This window comes from Glycine max, chromosome 3 (genome assembly GCF_000004515.6).
Source record: "Glycine max cultivar Williams 82 chromosome 3, Glycine_max_v4.0, whole genome shotgun sequence".
NCBI lineage: Eukaryota > Viridiplantae > Streptophyta > Magnoliopsida > Fabales > Fabaceae > Glycine > Glycine max.
Window position 1 is genome coordinate 34,589,221 of NC_016090.4, and position 21,435 is coordinate 34,610,655.

Sequence of the window (21,435 nt, forward strand, 5' to 3'; positions counted from 1 at the left end):
TTTATTAACTTTTAAAATAATTATCTTAAAATAATTCAAACGATAATTTATATTTAAATAACTGTGTAAAAGAGTTTTACATAGCATTAAACTCTTTACTTATTAGTCGTCCATCTTTTTTTTTTTAAAAAGTCCTTTTTTATCTCTACTTCTAAATTGATTTTTAATAAAGAAATTACCTATAATTAAAAATAACCTGACAATATAATTTAAATTTTTCTTTTTAAATCTAAAAAGGTTTTCTAATGATTAGTTCCTAACCTTTTTACGATTTGTTTTTAGTTCCAAATTTTTTTTTTGCTGGTAAACATTTAGACCCTTTTTTAGGAACTATAAACATAGTGACCCAATCTATAATATATATATATATATATATATATATATATATATATATATATATATATATATATATATATATATGTATGTATATAAAGATATTTAGTATTTTATTGTGATTTTTAATTATGCTATAATTTATATATTTAAAAATTATTTATTATGAATTTTAATAATATAAAAAAAACATTTATTTTGTACAACGCATAATTACTAGTTCAACTAAATTTATTGCTCAATAAGTTTATTAAATAAGAGACATTATCAATATCAAAGGATTGATACGTACCTGTTGAGGCCAATCACCCTCTTTCAACTGAGAATTGATGAGCAATTTTGCAGCACGGTGAAGAGAAGTAGTATCTCTCTCTGCCTATACATAGGAATTTAAAGATGAATAGGGGGCCGGGGTGGACTTATTATAAGATTTATGGTACTTAGAACAAAATTTTAAGCATTTTGAAATTTAAATAAGGATGTAGCGGACCTATAATCACACACACACACACATATCAAAAGCAAACCTGTCCAGCAAGAATTAGACCCAAAAGAGCCCAAGCAGTGTGCACAACTGTTGATCGACTTCCTTCAAGAGGTACATATATCTGAATTGTTTTCATTTAGTAAGACATTATTACTACTATTATTATTAATTCCTAGTGAAAGTGAAGAACATTAAGTATTTACCATGGCCATTCAATTACAAACCTGTTTTGGGCATGAAAGATAGCTTTCTCCCCACCCACCATCCTCTTTCTGTGTTGAAAGTAGAAATTTAACGCCTTTGCGAATGGCAGCACAATTAGTGTAAGTTTTACCCGCCGCTGCAAGACCACGAAGTGCAAACCAAGTGCCATAAATGTAGCAAACTCCCCAACTTCCATACCATGAACCATTAGCTGTTTGTGTATCTTCAAGGAATTGAACTGCATTGGCAATGGAATTCTTTATCTCTTTCTCCCTATGCCTTGGATATAGCTTCTTAAACAAAACTAAAGCTTGAATAGCAGATCCAGTGCACTCAGCATAATCATGTTCAACCACAATGTTCCCTAAAAATTCTGTGGGATTGAGTATCTAAAAAGTAATGACAAAATTGATTAGTTTATTAATTAATGGATGACTTTTTTTTATCGGTTAATGAATATGTACTTGTTGCATGCATTATTAACTTATATAATACTTACTTCCAACCATTCTTGAGTTCCTGATGGTTCCCATGCTGCTAAACCACCTTTTCTACTCTGCAATAATTAAGAGAAAAAAGAACCACAGTTGCATCAAAAGTAAATATTCTAGTAGTAAAAGTAAATCAAACATCAATTATTAATGTCGTCTGCGCTAACCCCAACTTCCCAATGATAAAAGATTAAACAAAGAGAAGGACCATCAATTGATTGATTTATTAATTAATTAAAAGCATATGACCATGAATTTAGGAGAAATACAATATGGTACCAAACAAATTTCACGAATCTTGAATAAATGATGTGGCATTGGATTTGAGACAGGGAGTCTATCATATCAACATATGTCAGCTATTAGCCATTAATTTATAGACAACTTACTATAACATATTTCATAATATTAAGTATTTATCTAAATTGTCAGAAATTGAGATCTTTCCTCAAATTATATTAAAAGTTGCTTGTGTAAGAAATAACTAGTTGTAGGCTAATGGTGTTAACATTTGCAAATTTCTAAATGAGTAAATATTTTTTACCTCGGAGGGGTAATTTTTGGAAATATTATCAAAATGAGTAAATATTTTTTTAAAAATTATTTAAATTGGGGTAAATCATGTTTATGAAACATGACTTCTAAATGGAAGTTGTATACTATTATGTGACTTTTGGATTTACTAAGTAAACAAGATTTTCATTTTTTTTTTACGAAGTTGTGTTTTACTTTTACAACTTTTATTTGTTTTTATTTTTTATTCTAAATATCTTTAACAGTTTTTTTACAGAGTTCATGCCGTAAAACCCAAGGTTGCTTTATTTTTTATTATTTTATTTCATTTACTGAAGTTGTCATATGAAACACCAATTTCTTTTATATTTTTTTAAAAAATAATAAAAACTAAATTAAAGAAAATTACAAAAGCTACATTTATAATTTTTTATTTATTAATTGAAGTCGTGTATGCATATATTAAGTCATGCTCACACCCATGACTTCTATTAATTTTTGTTTTTCATTTATTAAGTGAATTGGTGAATCTTTATGTTTGCAATGAATTCATTTTATTTTTTTATAGACCTAATGTATCTTTCACGGAAAATAATTTTGTTATCACTAAGGAAAAAACTCTCCCTCCTAGTATTTAATGTAGATGAATGCCAAAAACTCAAACTTAAAACCTTTGATTAAGTTAGGACAATCCCATGCCAGTTCGTCTAAGCATTCGATGGTAAATGAATTTGTTAATAAAGAAAAAGAAAGAAAAGTGGTATAAATTTTATAAAACTAACTTCAAAAATTTAAAAAAATAAAATGAAAGAATACTTATTGTGTACAATAATGGCCACTCATGATCCTTTTAAAAAAAAGTGTGCATTGATGACCACTCAAATTAATTTAACTTGTATAATAATAAAAGAATTATCTAAAACTTGAACTCGAAATCCGGATTAGGAGGATCAAATCTAGTAACACTCGAACCAATAATTTATTTAAATTTGAATAATTTTTTAAAATTATCCATTTTGATATATTTTTCTAAATTACCCTTATAGGGGTTAAAAGAAACCTAAAATGAGTAATGATTGTTCTATTTCTGTGTCCAATCAAGGGCTTTAATTTTAATAGCTAGCTTTTGTATTTAAGCAACTTGCAATTACACTTTTAGTGTATGCTATTCATATCGTAACAATTTTATGTTTCTATATTTTTTGTTTGATGTTGTTTTCTTCCAAATCGTTTTGTGTTCAATTTTCTACCAAAATTTAATGTTACTTACTTGAAGTGACAATAGGATATTGACTGAATCATATAACCTTTGAGGTTCCATCTTTTCTCCTACAATCTCTGATGGCAATATGGATAGAAGTAGACAACACTAAAAAAAAAAAAGCTAAATTAACATATATTTGTAGTGATTGATAAAGCTTATAACAAATTAAGTTGTTTATGAGCTAAGTTAGTTACATTCAAAGCTTCTGCCGTGCAATCAGAAACTTGCCATCCCTGATCTTGATCAGAGAATGTCCAAGACCCTTTAGAAATATGACGATACATACTCTTAAAATCTCCTAAAGGGTCATCCTTCACCTGTGAAATAAGAGTGTTAGTTCATTACTGCTATGTAAAGCTAGCAAATTACATATTAATCAATAATCTAATGAACACTAAATTCGTCGTCCAATTTAAATATGCATTTTAATTCGAATAATATAGTCATGCTAGTTTTAATTAATATTATTAGTTAGCTGGTAAATTAGTTAGTAAATTGATTACTTAATAGGTTAAATCACTCTATAAATAAGACCCAAGTATATCTTGAATATTTCCAATTAGTGAATTGTATAACTTAAATAAACTAGGTTCATTGGGGAATTTACACTCCTTAACTAGAAGGAGAATTATGATTTTTTTATATGCTTGTAATAAAAATTAAGCAAACCTGAGTCTTCTTGATGAAATCATGTGCTTTTGCAAGTGTAGGACCAATTTCCTCCATTAGGTTAGTGGCAAGCAAAGCTTGAATAACCAAACTAGCATCCCATCCTTGGCTACCAAAACTCTACATTATATAGGCAAGTGCATTAATTAATTAAGGAATATATCCCATTGGTTATAATAACACACACACGTACCTGCATGGCCATTCCATCTTCAGAAACCCATAAGTAATCTGGAACCCTTGCAAGATGCTTCTTGAAAGCATCTCCATTTGGATCTTCCACCCAACAAGCAAGCATATATAAAGCCTAAAATATATACATGTTAGTTACATATTTGAATGAATTTCATTTTGAAGAGGAAAATAAAAGGTTCATCTTTTTCTCATAAGGCTAAAAAATATAAATGCATTATTGTTGTGATATAACTACCTTTTCCACACACCCAATGGTTATGTATCGACTATTCTCATCTTCGTAAAGGATATGCTTCATTGTTACCTGAAGGGCCTTTTCTCTTACTAGCTTGTTGAAAGGCCACCGAGTAAGTAGTGGCTCAATAAATATGTATAAACTATCCCATACCAGGTCTTGTATCAAAGAATGAGGATGATAACGATCTTCCTGTGATAGATAGAATTGATTTTTCAGTTTTGTGATAAAGAGATAAAATATTTACATACATGTACACATTCTGATTGATTAAAGAATGGCTCTCACCTTTGCACATTGGTTACGTGCTTTCTTCCAATTAACCTTTTCATACGGTTGAGTAAAGAGCTCTTCTCTCAATTGTAAGATAAGTGGTGTGATTGGACCCACAAACCTCTTCCCATATAAGTAAGACATAGGTAGATATGTCAATCGACAGTAACACCAGATTTTAGCTACAATAATTATGGTGAAAATGAGATTCAATGATTAAACATTGTATATTTAACAATTTAAATATATATCATTCTATAAAGAGTGACAAAATAAAATAAAATTTACTATACATGGATGCATAGGAAGAAATGAAGGAAGAACCCAAAACTCTGGGGGCACTGGTTTGCTTCCATACCAATCATATACCCCAAGAATCTACAATAGTTGGCCATTAAATTAGTAACATACATACTAGTTTTGTTAGTTTGTGTATTTATATTTATATTAAAATGAATAATACCGAAAGCCAAGTTTTTCCCCATGATGGTATGTGTGTTACACCACCATGATCATGAATCCATTTTCTTGCTCTAGCACAAGCATTGTCATGACCTCCATTAGGGCCTTCTCCAAGAACTCGCATACATATATAGTTTAGTGCAGTACAAAACATGTTGCTGTGACCCTCAATGTGTAGTCCCCATCCTCCATCTTCATTCTATAAATGAAAGCGTAAAATGGACACTATTAGTTATTCATTATTGCTGCAATGAATTTTTTAAAACTTCATGATTTAGCAAATACAACTTTTAAAAAAGAAAATGTTACAAGTTAATCATGCTTGATTGGTAATATGTCGTGAATTGATACGTATACCTGGTGATAGTACATGTAACGAAGAATTTCTTTTTTATACTCTTCGGGGAATACTGAATCAAGATGTCCTGTAATGTACATACAAAAAACCTGCAATATGTTTTGAACAAATTAATAAAAGCTAATATTGATTAATGTATATATGAGTTCATAGGAACTTAAGTGCAAATCAAATTTTCAACACATTTGTTACTTAAAATTTGAAGTCATTAAATAAATAAGTTGAATTTGAACTGGATGTAACTCAATTCGATTAATCACGAACCCGGTCGATATATATTATTTATTTGCTTGTTTTCTTTTTTATCAAGATGTAAAGGAACTACATCAAAACTTCACGTGGAGTCAACAAAAGAGGAAGGAAAACATTGATAACAAAAAGAAAGAGAAAGGACCCTAGTGACGAAGACACTACTAAAAAAACAGCTTTCTACATCGCCCAATTAACATCGGTTATAGCTAAAACCGATGTTAACGAAAGCGCGGTGACATTTTTGTAAATAAGTAGACTTAGTTAACATCGGTGTTAACTACTCCATAGTAACATTGGTTATTTTAATAACCGATGTTACTATGGAGTAGTTAACATCGGTTTTGGAAAAACCGATGTTAGTATGTCATTGTTAACATTGGTTTTGTAAAAACTGATGTTATCGAGTTGATGTTAACATCGGTTTTATTATAACCGATGTTACGTAGTTGATGTTAACATCGGTTAGTTTTAAAAACCGATGTTGTTATCATTATAAATTAAACTTCTGAAATTGCACAACCCGCGCTTGAACCCTATCGTTCTTCTTCTTTCTCCTTGCGCTTGAACCCTATCATTCTTCTTCTTTCTCCTTGCGCTTGAACCCTATTGTTCTTCTTCTTTCTCCTTGTGTCAAAGTCACCTGCGCTTCCGTGACTGCAACCACATTGTGGAGATCGTGTTTGTGGAGATCGTCTTTGGCACTTATCCATTGAGGTACGTCCTTTCGTTTTAACATTAGGCGTTCGTCGTTTTAACATTAGGCGTTCGTCGTTTTAACCCAGGGCTTTATTGTTGTTTCTCCTTCTGCCTTAGTTCGTGTTTGTCGCAAACTGGGCTGCGCTTCCGTGACTGCAACCACATTGTCGAGTTCGCGTTTGTGGAGTTCGTGTCTACGCTTCCATCGAAGGTATGTCTCTGTTGTATGTTAATGATGAAAATCCATTGTTCAATGGTGTGTCTTTGTTGTGATGTTTCGAAACCCTAGTTAGGCACAAAGGGTTAATCGTAACTGAATGTGTAGTGATTTAGGACCATATGTAACTGCCTTAAGCAGTTATTGCAGAATAAATTATGGAGTAACAGCAGGGGGGTTAGACAGTTTTTAGTGGGTTTTCAGGAAGGGAGACATGAGGCTGTCAAAAATCAATATATTATATATAAAGATTAGTACTAGGTGTACTGAAAATAAGATAGGAATATAAGGCAAAAAGAGCCTAAACCCCACTAGGGAGAAACGGTAGATAGGACAACTTACAAAGCAAACCCAACCCCTTTAAGAAAAAGCCTCCTTCAGATTAGTTGACCAGAAATTAAAATGTGATTGGAAACCCTTCTCCACACACTTGAGCCAGGACCAGGTGTGGAATAGAGCCTCATCCATGACCTTTTCTGGATTAAAAGGATGATTATTGAAAATCATGTCATTTCTGTGATGCCAAATGGACACTGACAAAGCTATCCAGACAAATTCCCATCTCTTGACTGTGTAGGTTGACCTATTCCACTGAGAGAATTGCAGAAAATGATTCTTTGGGTCAGTGGGGAAGGGACCCACTCTATTAACCCATCTCATAGGCTCCCACCAGAGACTCCTAGTCTTGGAACAGTTGAAAAAAAGATGATTGACAGATTCTTCTTCAAGGTCACATAAGGGGCAACTATATGTATGCAATGACACTTGCCTCCTTCTAAGATTATCCCTAGTAGGGAGCCTGTTCTTAAATAATCTCCATGAAAAAGCACTAGCTCTTGGGGGAATTTTCAGACTCCACATGATGTTAAGAACCCTGTCCTCAATAGCACTAGCATGACCCTCCTGCAGCACTTTGTAAGCAGACTTTGTGGAATATAGGCCATTAGGATCAGACTTCCAACAAAGGAAATCCCTGCTGGAGTGATTGATGTTGCCTGACTCGATGTCAGCTATAAAATCAGCTACCATGTCAATTTCATGGTCAAAAAAGTTCCTTCTCCATGTTAGCTTCCATTCCCATCTCTCTTCCACAAAATTCCCCATAGAATTAATTGAGGAGGCCTGCTGATTGCTTATTAAAAATAGAGTGGGATTAATTGAAGGGGCACATTCCGAGGCAACATTACAGTCAACCCATAAATACTGATATATCCTCCTATCAATGGCTTCGATTTTTGTTTCTTGGATACATAGAACATCAAGATTGTTGGTCAAGGTCATTTTTCTGATGGCTGACCACTTGACACCACTACCCAACCCTCTAGAGTTAAAGGATAAAATATTCATGAGTCAATATTGTCCTTTCCCAACACAGTTGTTAAATCTGTTGTATGTTCACTAGCAACCTTATCAGTCTCAGGGACAAAGCTTTGATTTACACAGAGGGTTTCAGGGACAAAGCTTTGATTTACATATTGAATTTCATCCAAATTTTTGACAAGTCATTGTTACTTCCATGAATATTGATATTGTATCATGCTTAATTATATGCATTTGCTTATTCTGATCATTGTGTGTTGTGTGATTATTTCTTCCATGCAGGTACATGATTCCTATTTGTTGTAAGAGTGAAATGATGGGCAGCAGCACCAACTGAGGTGAGTTTATATTTCCTTTTTTTTGTCTTTATCTTTGTTAGTTTGTTATATAGTTTTTATTTTATATGTTTGAGTTTTAAATGTGTAAAAAATAGAAATAGAAAGGTCTGGTGATTGCTTAGGAATTCCTTACTGTTTCATGGCATTCCTTTTGAACCTCAAAAGGTGCTTATGACAGCCTTTGGTTAAATTTCTGATTATATGTATTGGGGTCCTTGTGTTGGGTTTGTTTTGCTTTTTGGAAGGTGGCACTTTTGTGTCTTGTATCTTTTATTTTCAGTACCTGTGGTATTGTTCTGTTTAATAATTTTTTTTTGAACTGCAAAGATAATTTATATTGATAATTAGAAGTACCAGTGGTACTACAGATTACAAATTACAAAGACACTTTTTTTTTTTGCACAGCAAAAATCAATATATTATGTATGAAATTCAGTACTAGGTGTACTGAAGATAAAAAGTTAAAAAGCAAGACAATTACAGTCTGCATCCCATTAGGAGAGACCGAATATAGCCCACAAAAATACAAACTCATCCCCTCTAAGAAAGAACATCCTTTAGATTGGTTGACCAGAAATTAAAGTGTATTTGGAAGTCCTTCTCCATGATAACTTCCATTCCCACCTACCCTCCACAAAATCTCCCATATAATTGATTGACGAATTCTGCTGTTTACTTATTAAATATAACTGGGGATATTTTCCTTGGAGAGTACAGTTGTCCTCCATCCATTTATGCTTCCAGAAATTGATGCTGGACCCCTTTCCCACTCTCCATTTTAAATTATCAGTTAAGCATTCATTGTGATGTTGTTGGAAGATACTCTTCAAATCCTGCCACCATTGGGAAGTGAAATTCCTCCTTCCACCACAAATCAACTCCTTCCACCCACCATACTTAAAGATTAAAATTCTAGACCAAGGCTGGTCTTGATTGTTAGCCAGCTGCCACCCCCATTTGCCAAGTAAAGCCGCATTAAATTTTTTTTTTTGAAAAGCAAAAGATAATTTATATATCAATCATAATAGGACACAACAGCACCAGAAGTACTACTGGTGATTTACATAGATGCAGTGCATCTAAAACCGCCCACCATTACAGGATTAGAACAACAAAACCCCCCACAAATACAAGAGAACCTAATTTAGGCAAAGAAGTCTCCAAGATTAGACAACCAATAGTTAAAGGAAGTGCAGAAATTTTTGTCCCTAGACTTCAACCATGACCACAAAAGGAATAAAGCATCCTCCATGACTTTTGGTGTTTCAAATCTTTTGCCTTGGAATATGAGGAGATTCCTATTCTTCCATATTGAGCTTGTTAAAGCAATCCACCATCTGTACCATCTGTTTTGATTCTTCCCAGCACCAAATCCATCACAGAATTGAGTGTAATGAGCTGTTGGAGAAGCTGCTAGGGGTCCAACCACTCGCTTCCACCTCATTGATTCCCACCAAAGACCATTAGTCAATTTACAATGAAAAAATAGATGCCCAGCTTCCTCTTGATGAGATCCACATAAGGGGAAATGCTGCTCCTGAATGGGGACATTTCTTCTTAGGAGATTATGTCTAGTGGGTAATCTATTTTTGATAAGTCTCAAGCGAAAATCGCAGCTCTTGAAGGGATGTTAAGCCTCCAAATTGTCTTGTATATATTGGCCTGAGGATGATTGTTGTTAGCAGTGATTATCAATCTATAAGCTGACCTAGTTGAGTATAAACCCGAAGGTTCAGCTGTCCATCTCAAGGTGTCCTTCATTTGAGGTTGAATGTGAACGTTACTAATGATTTCCATAAAAGCCACAGCTGCACCCTGTTCATGATCAAATAAGTTCCTTCTCCATTTTAAATCCCAGCACCAATGACCATGAGACATGATACCCATATTGGAGATAGAACTGGTCTGCTGTTTACTGATGAGAAACAGTTGATTAAACTGCTGCTCAAGGTTTGAATCAACCCCAAGCCATTTATCCTTCCAGAATTTGACTATGCTTCCATCCCCTACCTTCCAAACCAGATGCTGATGAATAGGGCTAAATTCAGGTTGCTTACTTACTTTTCGAATATCCTTCCACCAATGAGAGTGCCAAGGTGTATCACTGCCATTGTTAAGATCTGCCCAACCACCATATTTTGAGATAAGAATTCTAGCCCACAGCTGATCTTGAGTAGAGGCTAAAGCCCATAACCATCTACCCAACAAGGCAGCATTAAAACTAGAGATATCCTTAATCCCAAGACCCCCCAAAGACAGTATCATCTGCATATTGCAGAATGTTTACTGGCACCTTCTGCTTTCCTACTAAATAACTGTTGTACAGACCTTTGTATAGAGCTGTCCTCATCATGCCAGTCAAGCCTTCAGCCACAATATTGAAAAGGAAAAGGGCTAAGGGGTCCCCTTGCCTCAAACCTCTAGTGGGGGCAAATTCATTTGAGGGGCTGCCATTTATGAGAATGGATATAGAAGCTGATTGATTGCAAGCATTGATCCATTTCCTCCATATAGGACATAACCCCATTCTAACCATCATATAATCCAGAAAGTTCCATGAAACAGATTCATAAGCCTTTGCAAAGTCCACCTTAAACACCAAAGCTGGTTTCTTACTTCTTTTAGCTTCCTCTATTGCTTCATTGAGAATCAAAGTTCCATGAAGGATGTGTCTATCCTATATGAAAGTTGTTTGTCTCTCATCAATGAGTCCAAGCAATAATTTTCTTAACCTATTGGCCAGTAATTTAGCAATGATCTTATACATACAGCCAATGAGGGAGATGGGCCTATAGTCATCAAAAGACTATGGGTGATTGATTTTAGGAATTAAAGCCAAGAAGGATGCATTACTACCCTTAGGAAATCTTCCATTGACATGAAACTCATCTACAAACCTCCTGAAATCTGGTTTGAAAATCTCCCAAAACTCTTTGATGAAGTTAAAATTGAAGCCATCCGGCCCAGGACATTTATCTCCACTGCAACTCCACACAGCCTCCCTAAGATCAAGATCTGAAAATGGGGCAATCAACTCCTCCCTCAAGAATCTGGCAGAAAAGAAGCTTACAGCTTGATCCTTAATCAATTTTGGGTTCTGAACCCATGTGCCTTCAATGAACATACCTTGAATTGCATTGTAGTGTCTTCTGAAGTTTATAGATTTATGGAAAAAGGCCATGTTATTATCACCTTCCCTGAGCCATCTGATCCTTGATTTTTGTCTCAAGATTGATTCATGAGCAAAAGAAATCTCCCACAATTCCTACTGAATGGACTTCATGGTCTGCACTTCATCATCCCCTAAGGGTCTGTCTTGGGCTGAAATATCAATTTGATGCAACTGCTGCTTCAAAAGAAAAGTCTTTAATCATCCCCCAAAGGTCTATCCTGCGCATTAAATAAAGATAAGTCTTTAATCCCTAGACCCCCTTTGTTCTTAGGAAGACAAACTTTGTCCCACTTCACCCAAGGAATCTTGCTGGCCTCTTGGTGACTTCCCCACAGAAAATTTCTCTGGATGGAGATAATTTTTTGCACCACTTTTTTGGGGATCCTAAAGAAGGATAGAAGGTAGATAGGTAAGGCTGAGAGGACAGAATTAATAAGAGTGATTCTGCCCCCCATTGATAGAGTTCTTTGCTTCCATTTTGCAAGTTTGACTTCAAACTTCCTTACAATAGGCTGCCACACAATCCAGCTCTTAGAGGACACCCCAACTGGAATTCCAAGATAAGTAAAAGGAAATTCCAAAGTACTGCAATTAAGGAATTGGGCAGCTTCCCTGCACCAACTTGTTGATTTACCCAAACAACCAAAGTGGCTTTTAGAGTAATTTATCTTGAATCTACACACCATCCATGAAAATACCTGGAATAGCATTTTTTCTTCTTCTATGATTGATCAATCTGTGAAAATAAGTAGAGTTGCTGTCCCCTTCTTTTAGCCACTTAATTCTAGCCTTTTGTCTCAACATAGATTCATATGCATAAGCTGCCTCCCATAATTGAACTTGAAGAGATTTCTTAAGAGTGACTTCCACTTGGGATAGAGGTCTGTCATTTAGATTCATATGATATGTATTCTTAAAAAATGGTCAATGAGCTGTTTGATAGAATGACTGAAAAAGGTTTTAAATACACTCTCAGTATAATGTCTTTTGAGAGTCAATTTATCACCATGAAGTGAGAGTCATATTGTTGATAAAAGGCTTTAAATACACTGTGGCTAATTTCTGTATGGTTTTTTTTAGGGCTATCATTTACTACTGCTAATTGGCGTTGCTGCGGAAGCGCTTTGATTATATCTTTGAAGCCTCAAAGTCAGGTATTTATATCTTTGATTCAAAAACTAATTTGAAATTGTTTTTGTATGCATTACTGGTATATTTGTAACTTATGCTATGCTTGTCTACATGACCTTTGTTTCATTGGACTGATATCTTTGAAGTATTTACTGTGATTTAAACTCTCATAACTTGTTCATTGTTAGTGTTGAATGTTTTTGTAATTTTATCTGCTGCCCTTCTCTATATATATGTTGTAACTGCCATTGCCCTTCTCTCTCTCCTGTATTATCTTTTTTTTTATCAGCAAAATTATAATTTGTATTAATAATTGTGAGTACCAGAGGTACTAAATATACAAGGTAGAAACCAGCAGACTAGCAGAAGCATAGGTCCTACAAATCAGGTGCCAATCTAATTTTTTTTTGGAAGGCAAAATATATATATTATTAATAGGTAAACTAGTACCAGTGGTACCATAAATAAAAGTTACAAAGCACCAGAGTGCTGCCCTCCAACCAATAACCCACCCTAATACAACAGAATTAAGAAAGCCCAGCAGAATATCCAAAGGAATTCGAAATATTTGAAGACCAATGATTTAAGCTAATATTGAAATCTTTATCTTTAGCCTTGAACCAGGACCAAACTAGGTATATAGCATGATCCATAACTTTATATGGATCAAAAGGTCTTCCTTGGAAAATAAGGTTGTTTCTATGGTGCCAGATAGAACTAGTCAAGGCACTCCACCATCCACCCCTTATGTCCTGATATACAGGGTTCCCAAAGCCTTCACAGAATTGAGTAAAGTGGCACTTTGGGTGACTTGGAAGGGGGCCTACTACCCGGATCCATCTCATGGATTCCCACCACAAACCTTTTGTCAGATTACAGTTGAAGAATAGGTGGCCCACATCCTCCTGTGCATTACCACACAAAGGGCAGTTTTGATCCTGGATAGTAATGTTTCTTCTTAGGAGATTGTCCTTGGTAGGTAGTCTATTTTTAAGGAGTCTCCAACAGAAAACTGCTACCCGAGGGGGAATTTTCAACTTCCAGATTATGCTATATATCTTCCCATCTGAGTTTGATGTACTGGGTTTAGTGTAGAACTTGTAAGCTGATTTAGTAGTGTAATGCCCGTGGGGTTCAGCTAGCCACACCATAGAATCCTTACTATTCCTCTGGATAGGAATGGAGCTTATTTCCTCCATAAACTGCACAACTATATCATTTTCATGATCAAATAGATTCCTCCACCACCTGAGATCCCACTCCCAGCTATTATTATTAAAGTTACCCATGCTAGAGATGAGGGAACTTTGCTGTCTACTAATCTGAAAAAGTTGATTATATTTCTGCTCAAGAGTGTAGTCTGTCCCTAGCCACTTATCTGTCCAAAATTTGATTCTTTCCCCACTCCCAACCTTCCAGGTCAAATGCTGATTGAAAATATTAGGATCCGACTGATGATATAGCTTTCTAATATCCCTCGACCAATGGGAATGACCCCTCTTGTTAGAGCCAAGCTGGAATTCTGACCAATCCCCATATTTAGAATTTAGGACTCTTAACTAAAGTTGCTACCCTAATCAAAAAATGTTGTTGATAAATTACTAGACCAATAGTTGTAGGGCTGGGCAAAGCCTTTCTGCAGCAGCAGCAGCATCCTGTATGCACAAGTGTCTGCTGTGTCTTGGGGCAGGTTCTTCAACACACACAGGCACACACACAGAAACACACACACACAGAAACAAACACACACACACACACACACACACACAGCCATACACACACAGAAACACACACACACACACAGAAACACACACACACACACACACACAGCCATACACACACACACACAGAAACACACACACACACACACACACACACACAGACCCTCATTAGCCCTGTCAGTCCTTCAGCCACTATGTGAAAGAGTAATGGAGCCAAAGGGTCTCCTTGTCTCAACCCTCATGATACACACAGATCCTCATGATACGCACACACACACACATATACCCAACTACAATATTAAACCATAAGCACCCTTCAAACCCAACATTTGAAATTAGTTACATAAACAACTGCTGATGTCTATATTTGTCTGTAATTGAATTTGACCTTTTGTATGTTCTTGTATGTGATCAGTGTAATTTGCTATATAAACAATTGTTGTTCATGGTGAGTGAACCTTAGATTCCCGTTTGAGACTGAATGCAATGACTCTTGCGGACAGTTTGCATTAGCCATTGTATTTAGTCTTGAATTGTCCGTTTGGACAGTTTGGGGAGACTGGTATTTTTTATGTTACATTCATTCGTGAAGGTTATTATTATTTTCATTAGTTTGATTAAATTTCGGTTCACTGCATTTCAAGTTGTTCTCCGAGTGCTTACTTGATTATCGGGAAATTCATTTGACCGATGTCGTGTCGTGTACTTAGAGACCAATGCGAAATGCTGCCGAAATTTAGTCAAATTTTTGTAAATAATGGTAACCTTGACGATTGAAGCTAACATAAAAGACAGTTTTCCTAAATGGGATAGGCCCACACCTATAAATAAAAAAGTGAGATTTTCATGCTTGGAATTGCGTAGATGGATCGAAGTTGGATGAATGAAAGTCGCATGAGCCCAGAATATGAGGATGGCGTCGAACAGTTCTTGCAATTTGCTTCAGAAAGAGGTCGACCGAATGAAGAAGGAAAATATTATTGTCCTTGCATCAACTGTTTGAATGGAAGACGACAATTACTCGATGACATACGGGACCATCTATTGTGTGATGGGATTAAGAAGAATTACACAACGTGGATATGGCATGGTGAAGTGACAGACATGCAGAGTGGGTCCCAATCTGAACCGTTTGATGTAGAAATGGGAGATCAGTTAGAGGACATGATTCGTGACCTTGGACAGGAGTCTTTCCAGCAAGCACACGCCCCTGTGTATGAAGGATTGCAGAGTGATTCTAAGAAGCCTTTGTATGCAGGCTACAAGAATTCCTTAACCCTGTTGTCTACTGTGTTAAGTCTGGTTAATGTGAAGGCCAGGTATGGGTGGAGTGACAAAAGTTTCACCTCACTGCTTCAGGTAGTGCACAATCTGCTTCCAGAGGACAACACATTGCCTAAAAGTTACTATAAGGCGAAAAAGATATTGTGTCTGATGGGTATGGAGTATTAGAAGATTCATGCTTGCCCCTATGATTGCATGCTCTATAGGCATGAATTCCAAGAAATGTCCAAATGCCCTGTCTGTGGGACTTCACGGTACAAAGTGAAGGATGAAGAGGAAAGCAATTCTGATGAAAACTCCAACAAGGGCCCCCCAGCGAAGGTTTTGTGGTATCTTCCAATCATTCCAAGGTTTAAGCGTCTGTTTGCTAACGAGGACGACACAAAAGACCTTACATGGCATGCAAATGGAAGGATTTCTGATGGAATGGTCCGTCATCCGGCTGATTGCTCCCAGTGGAAGAAGATTGATGGTTTGTATCCGGATTTTGGGAATGAGCCAAGAAATCTTAGACTTGGACTAGCCAGTGATGGAATGAATCCATATGGCACCTTAAGCACTCAACACAGTTCATGGCCAGTTCTGCTAGTAATTTACAATTTGCCTCCTTGGTTGTGCATGAAGCGAAAATACATGATGTTGTGTATGATGATATCGGGCCCAAGACAGCCAGGAAATGACATTGACGTTTATCTAAGTCCCTTGGTTGAAGATCTGAGAAAGTTGTGGGATGAGGGGGTTGTAGTGTTTGATGTGTTTCGCAAGGAGACATTTGAAATGCGTGCAATGCTTTTTTGTACCATTAATGACTTTCCAGCATATGGAAATCTCAGCAGTTACAGTGTTAAGGGTCATCATGCATGCCCCATCTGTGAAGAAAATACAAGTTACATACAACTGAAACATGGGAGAAAAACAGTCTACAGTAGGCATCGCCGCTTTCTAACACCCAATCATCCTTACAGACGACTGAGAAAAGCTTTTAATGGAAGTCAAGAGCATGATATTGCGCCGATACCGTTGACTGGTGAGCAGGTATATCAGCGGGTTCAACACCTGAACACTGTATTTGGGAAGACCCAAAAGAAGGATAAAAGTCAGAGTTGCATATGGAAGAAGAGGTCCATTTTCTTTGATCTTCCGTACTGGTGTGATCTTGACGTTAGACATTGTATTGATGTTATGCATGTGGAGAAAAATGTTTGTGACAGTGTGATTGGGACGCTCTTTAACATTCAAGGCAAGACGAAGGTGGCTTGAATACCCGTCAAGATCTAGCTGATATGGGTATAAGATCACAGTTGCATCCAAGGTCTGATGGGAAGAAAATTTACTTGCCCCCAGCCTGCCATACTTTGTCCAAGAAGGAGAAGATAAGTTTTTGTCAGTGTCTTCGTCGGTGAAGGTTCCACAAGGATACTCTTCAAATATTAAGAGCCTTGTGCAGTTGAAGGAGCTTAAGCTTGTAGGGTTAAAGTCTCACGATTGTCACGTGCTCATGCAACAATTGTTAGCCGTGGCTATACGAGACATCTTGCCAAACAAAGTCAGGTTCACGATAACTCGCCTGTGCTTTTTCTTCCATGCTATATGTAGCAAAGTGATTGATCCAGTAATGTTTGATGAGTTGGAAAATGAGGCCGCAATTATACTGTGCCAGTTGGAGATGTATTTTCCCCCTGCTTTCTTTGACATCATGATTCACTTGATTGTGCATCTGGTCAGAGAAATCAAATGTTGTGGTCCTGTTTATCTACGGTGGATGTACCCGGTTGAGCGATACATGAAGATCTTAAAAGGGTATACAAAGAATCTATATCGTCCGGAAGCATCTATTGTTGAGAGGTACATTGCAGAAGAAGCCATTGAATTTTGTTCAGAATACTTAGAGAAGGCTAAAGCTGTTGGGCTTCCTGAGTGTCGCATGATGACAGAGTGGGTGGTAAGGGTTCAAGAGGACTGCAGGTGATCACTCCAAGTGTAGAAGATTTGTTACAAGCTCACTTGTATGTCTTGAACAACAGTAATGAAGTTTTGCCATACATAGTTAAGCATGAAGCTTTAGTCAAACAGAATAATCCGAAAATGTCAAAGAATTGGGCGTTGAAAAAGCATAACAAAACTTTCTGTGATTGGTTTAAAGATACAATCTTTGCAGATGAGAATGCTTCAGAAACATTAAGAAAACTAGCAGATGGGCCTAAAAGAAATGTTATAACCTGGCAAGGATACGACATAAACAGGTATTCATTTTACACAAAAGCACAAGATGACAAAAGTACAATGCAGAACAGCGGGGTCACCCTAAGGGCTGAATCTCAACACTTTGCAAGTGTCAATGACGCCAATCCCTGTGTAGCTTCCATCCCTTACTTTGGGTTCATTGATGAAATTTGGGAGCTTAATTATGTGAAATTTACAGTATGTGTTTTCAAATGTAAATGGGTTGACAGCAACACCGGTGTGCGCACCGATGATATAGGATTTACCCTGGTAGATCTAAAGAAACTTGGTTACCACAATGACCCTTTCATCATGGCAGAACAAGCTAGACAAGTATTTTACGTGCAAGACCCTTGTGATGAAAGGTGGTGCGTGGTTCTGCAGGGCAAAACAGTTGGTGTTAATGTAGAAGATGATGATTCATACATGGACACCTATGTTAGTCCTTTGACCGCTCAAATCACTGTAACGTTGTCGGAGAGAAGAAGCTGACGACGTTCATGCAAATCGAAATGATCATGATGAAGGAGAATTGATTAACATCGGCTAATGTAATTTTCTGCAGAGACAGAGGTCACCAAACCTAGTAAGTGACAACTACATTTTTCTCTATTGAGGCATCGGTTTTTTGTTTCAATTTGCCTCCTTAGGACTTCATCCAGCTCATGTTTGTCGCCAGTTTCATCATCCACCACCCTTTTCTTCTCTGGCTTCTCACGTTCATTGTTGTTAAACCCATATTTATGCTCTCTTCCCTTCATGTCTTGTTTTATCACAACTTTAGTTGAATCTCCCATCTTCAGCATAGTTGAATCTCCTGTCTCATTGTCCAATGCACACTTTGATGGCCTGTATCTCTTTTCTTCGTATGTTCTAGTGCTTCAGCTTCAGAATGCATAAAGCAATCAGAATTTTCCAGTGATCACCAAAGGCTTCTGCATCAGCATTGACACTCTCCACCCTCTTTGGTTTATGCTTCTGTGTTTTCTTCCGTGCCTCCTCGTTATAAATCTCAGCTTTATTCGAGGTTGCACTAGAACGATCACCACCAATCTGTGCTTCTTCCTCGTCTATCAGGTCAATATCTTTCCTTTCAACTTTTGTTTTGTAAATTACAGTGTAGTTTTCAAAAGCAAAGGTGAAACGAAAGATATTGAGCTGGTAGAGGAGGAACAGGCACGGATTGGTGCTGATCCTTCTAGTGGGACCTCCAATAAATCTGAGAATTATAAGGAGGAAGCATGGAAGAAAACACAGAAGCATAAACCAAAGAGGGTGGAGAGTGTCAACGCTGATGCAGAAGCCTTTGGTGATGACTGGAAAATTCTGATTGCTCTATGCATTGTGAAGCTGAAGCAGTAGAACATACGAAGAAAAGAGATACAGGCCATCAAAATGTGGCATTGGACAATAAGACAGGAGATTCAACTATGCTGAAGATGGGAGATTCAGCTAAAGTTGTGATAAAACAAGACATGAAGGGAAGAAGGCATAAATATGGGTTTAACAACAATGAACGTGAGAAGGCACAGAAGAAAAGGGTGGTGGATGATGAAACTGCCGACAAACATCAGCTGGATGAAGTCCTATGAAGATCCTCCTCATTCTCAAAGAGGGGAACGAGCAACAATTTGAAGGTTGTATATTCAGGAACTAAAGAATTCAAAATAGCTAGTAATAAGAGGGATTTGTTTTTGGGATTTTCTGAGCACCAAGAGCGGCTACGCAAGAAGTTTGCACTTGAGGAGGGAAGGATATTTGCAGCTAATGAACAAGTTTCTTAACTATTTGTCCTTAAGATTTTACTGTTTCTTTTTGCTAATATGTAAATATAAATGGTATAAGGGTATGGCGTAAAAACATGGTCTATATTTACTTCTAAGATTGTTAGGGGTAAAAATGACCATGTCCCTATGGCATAGCCTTATATTATTTATATTTACATATAAGAAAAAAAACAGTAAAATCTGAAGGACAAATAGTTAAGAAAGTTGTTCATTAGCTGCAAATATCCTTCCCTCCTCAAGTGCAAGCTTCTTGCGTAGCCGCTCTTGGTGCTCAGAAAATCCCAAAAACAAATCCCTCTTATTACTAGCTATTTTGAATTCTTTAGTTCCTGAATGTACAACCTTCAAATTGTTGCTCGTTCCCCTCTTTCTTTTCTGCAAAAAAGAAAATCAAATGCTGTCAAAACATGGATGAAGTCTAAGAAATCAATATCAAAGAAAACATGGATGAAATCACAATTAAAAAGCACAACTACCTATCTTTCAGAGTCCTTTGGTTAATTTGTCTTGTCTCCTTATGTGGTGGGGTTTTGTTTAATAATTTATACTTTTGCCTTCCAAAAAAAACTTATCACTAATCCTCTTTTCATTAATCCAATTTTGTATGTTATTGTATAAAAGATCATGGGTTCTCCACCTGCCTCCACTACTCCTCCTCCTCCTCCTCCTCCTTCTCCTCCTCTCCTCCTCCTACTTCGGACGCATCGGCTTCGACGTCTGCCGTGAAGCGGACACGCAAAGCCTCACGCCTACGATCGTTGTCCACTAGACCACCTGGTGTTGAGAGACCAGTGGTGCATGTTGATCCTGCTACAGGGAAGGCCGACGGTCCCCACAAGAAGAAATTAAGAACATATTTGGGGATTGTGGCACGTGATAAGGTGGACATCACCTACGAGAACTGGAAGGAGGTCCCTACTGCTCAGAAGGACCTGATTTGGGAGGATATTCAGGTATTTCTCTTTTCTTATTTGATTGTGTGTAATTAATAGCCAAAAAATTTCATTATTGTAACAAATAAACTTTGTTTCATGTTGTCAGGCGGAATTTGATATCCCAGAGGCTTCTGACAGTAGGACGAAAAGGAAGTTACTACAGACCGTGGGGGAGAGATGGAGGCAGTTTAAATCAGACCTCACGAGGAAATGGGCCCTTGCAGCCGATCAGGACGGTGTCGAGGACACTGTCTGTGACAAATACGGCATCAGCAAGGAAAAGTGGGCCCAGTTTTGCCAGACTCGCAGAGACCCTTCTTGGGAGGTATGTTCCTTTGCCATTTAAGTTGTTTTTCATATTAAACATGATGTTGTTATACTTCATTCTACCCATTTCAAACATTATTGTTTAATTTTTTCAGGATGTGCGCATGAAGGCACAGCCATCCAGAAGCAGAATACTGCCCCCCACGTTTTGTCTCGTGGGGGTTATGATTATTTGGAGCAGAAGCTCCTGGCTGAGAAGACCAAGAAGAAGCTGTAGGAAGCTGCACAGTCAGGAAGCGTTGATGGCGTCATCGACCCTCCATCCCCGGTCAGACGCCACGTGAAGTGGAAGATGGCCCGCACGAAGAAGACAGGGGAGATGACGACTGAGGCCGCAAAGGAAATCGCTGAGAAGATTGTAAGTCATTTTCAACTAACCATTACAATTATGTTTGAATATTTTGAGAATGCCATGTACCACTGTGTGTTTTCTGTGCAGGATTCGTTTGAGGAGCAGGCCACACAGGGATCGTTCGTCCCCCATGGACGTCAGGATGTTCTGGCCGCTGCTATTGGACGTCCAGAGCACCCTGGACGTGTCCGTGCTG

The 21,435-nt window shown here is 37.1% G+C and overlaps 1 protein-coding gene across 2 annotated transcripts in view; it reads right to left on the reverse strand.

The window, feature by feature from the left end:
• Positions 1–21,435, reverse strand: part of LOC100810544 (beta-amyrin synthase) — a 34,221-nt gene that overhangs the window by 1,106 nt on the left and 11,680 nt on the right. For both annotated transcript variants that reach the window (XM_006576703.4, XM_003521054.5), the window contains exons 4-16: positions 5,484–5,573; positions 5,128–5,325; positions 4,958–5,042; positions 4,680–4,846; positions 4,392–4,583; positions 4,155–4,268; positions 3,962–4,081; positions 3,487–3,609; positions 3,299–3,397; positions 1,524–1,580; positions 1,045–1,413; positions 861–941; positions 626–709 (exon numbers count right to left, since the gene is read on the reverse strand). In XM_006576703.4, the coding sequence (XP_006576766.2) occupies positions 626–709; positions 861–941; positions 1,045–1,413; positions 1,524–1,580; positions 3,299–3,397; positions 3,487–3,609; positions 3,962–4,081; positions 4,155–4,268; positions 4,392–4,583; positions 4,680–4,846; positions 4,958–5,042; positions 5,128–5,325; positions 5,484–5,573 (1,779 nt within the window). The remainder of the gene's footprint in view (positions 1–625; positions 710–860; positions 942–1,044; positions 1,414–1,523; positions 1,581–3,298; positions 3,398–3,486; positions 3,610–3,961; positions 4,082–4,154; positions 4,269–4,391; positions 4,584–4,679; positions 4,847–4,957; positions 5,043–5,127; positions 5,326–5,483; positions 5,574–21,435) is intronic.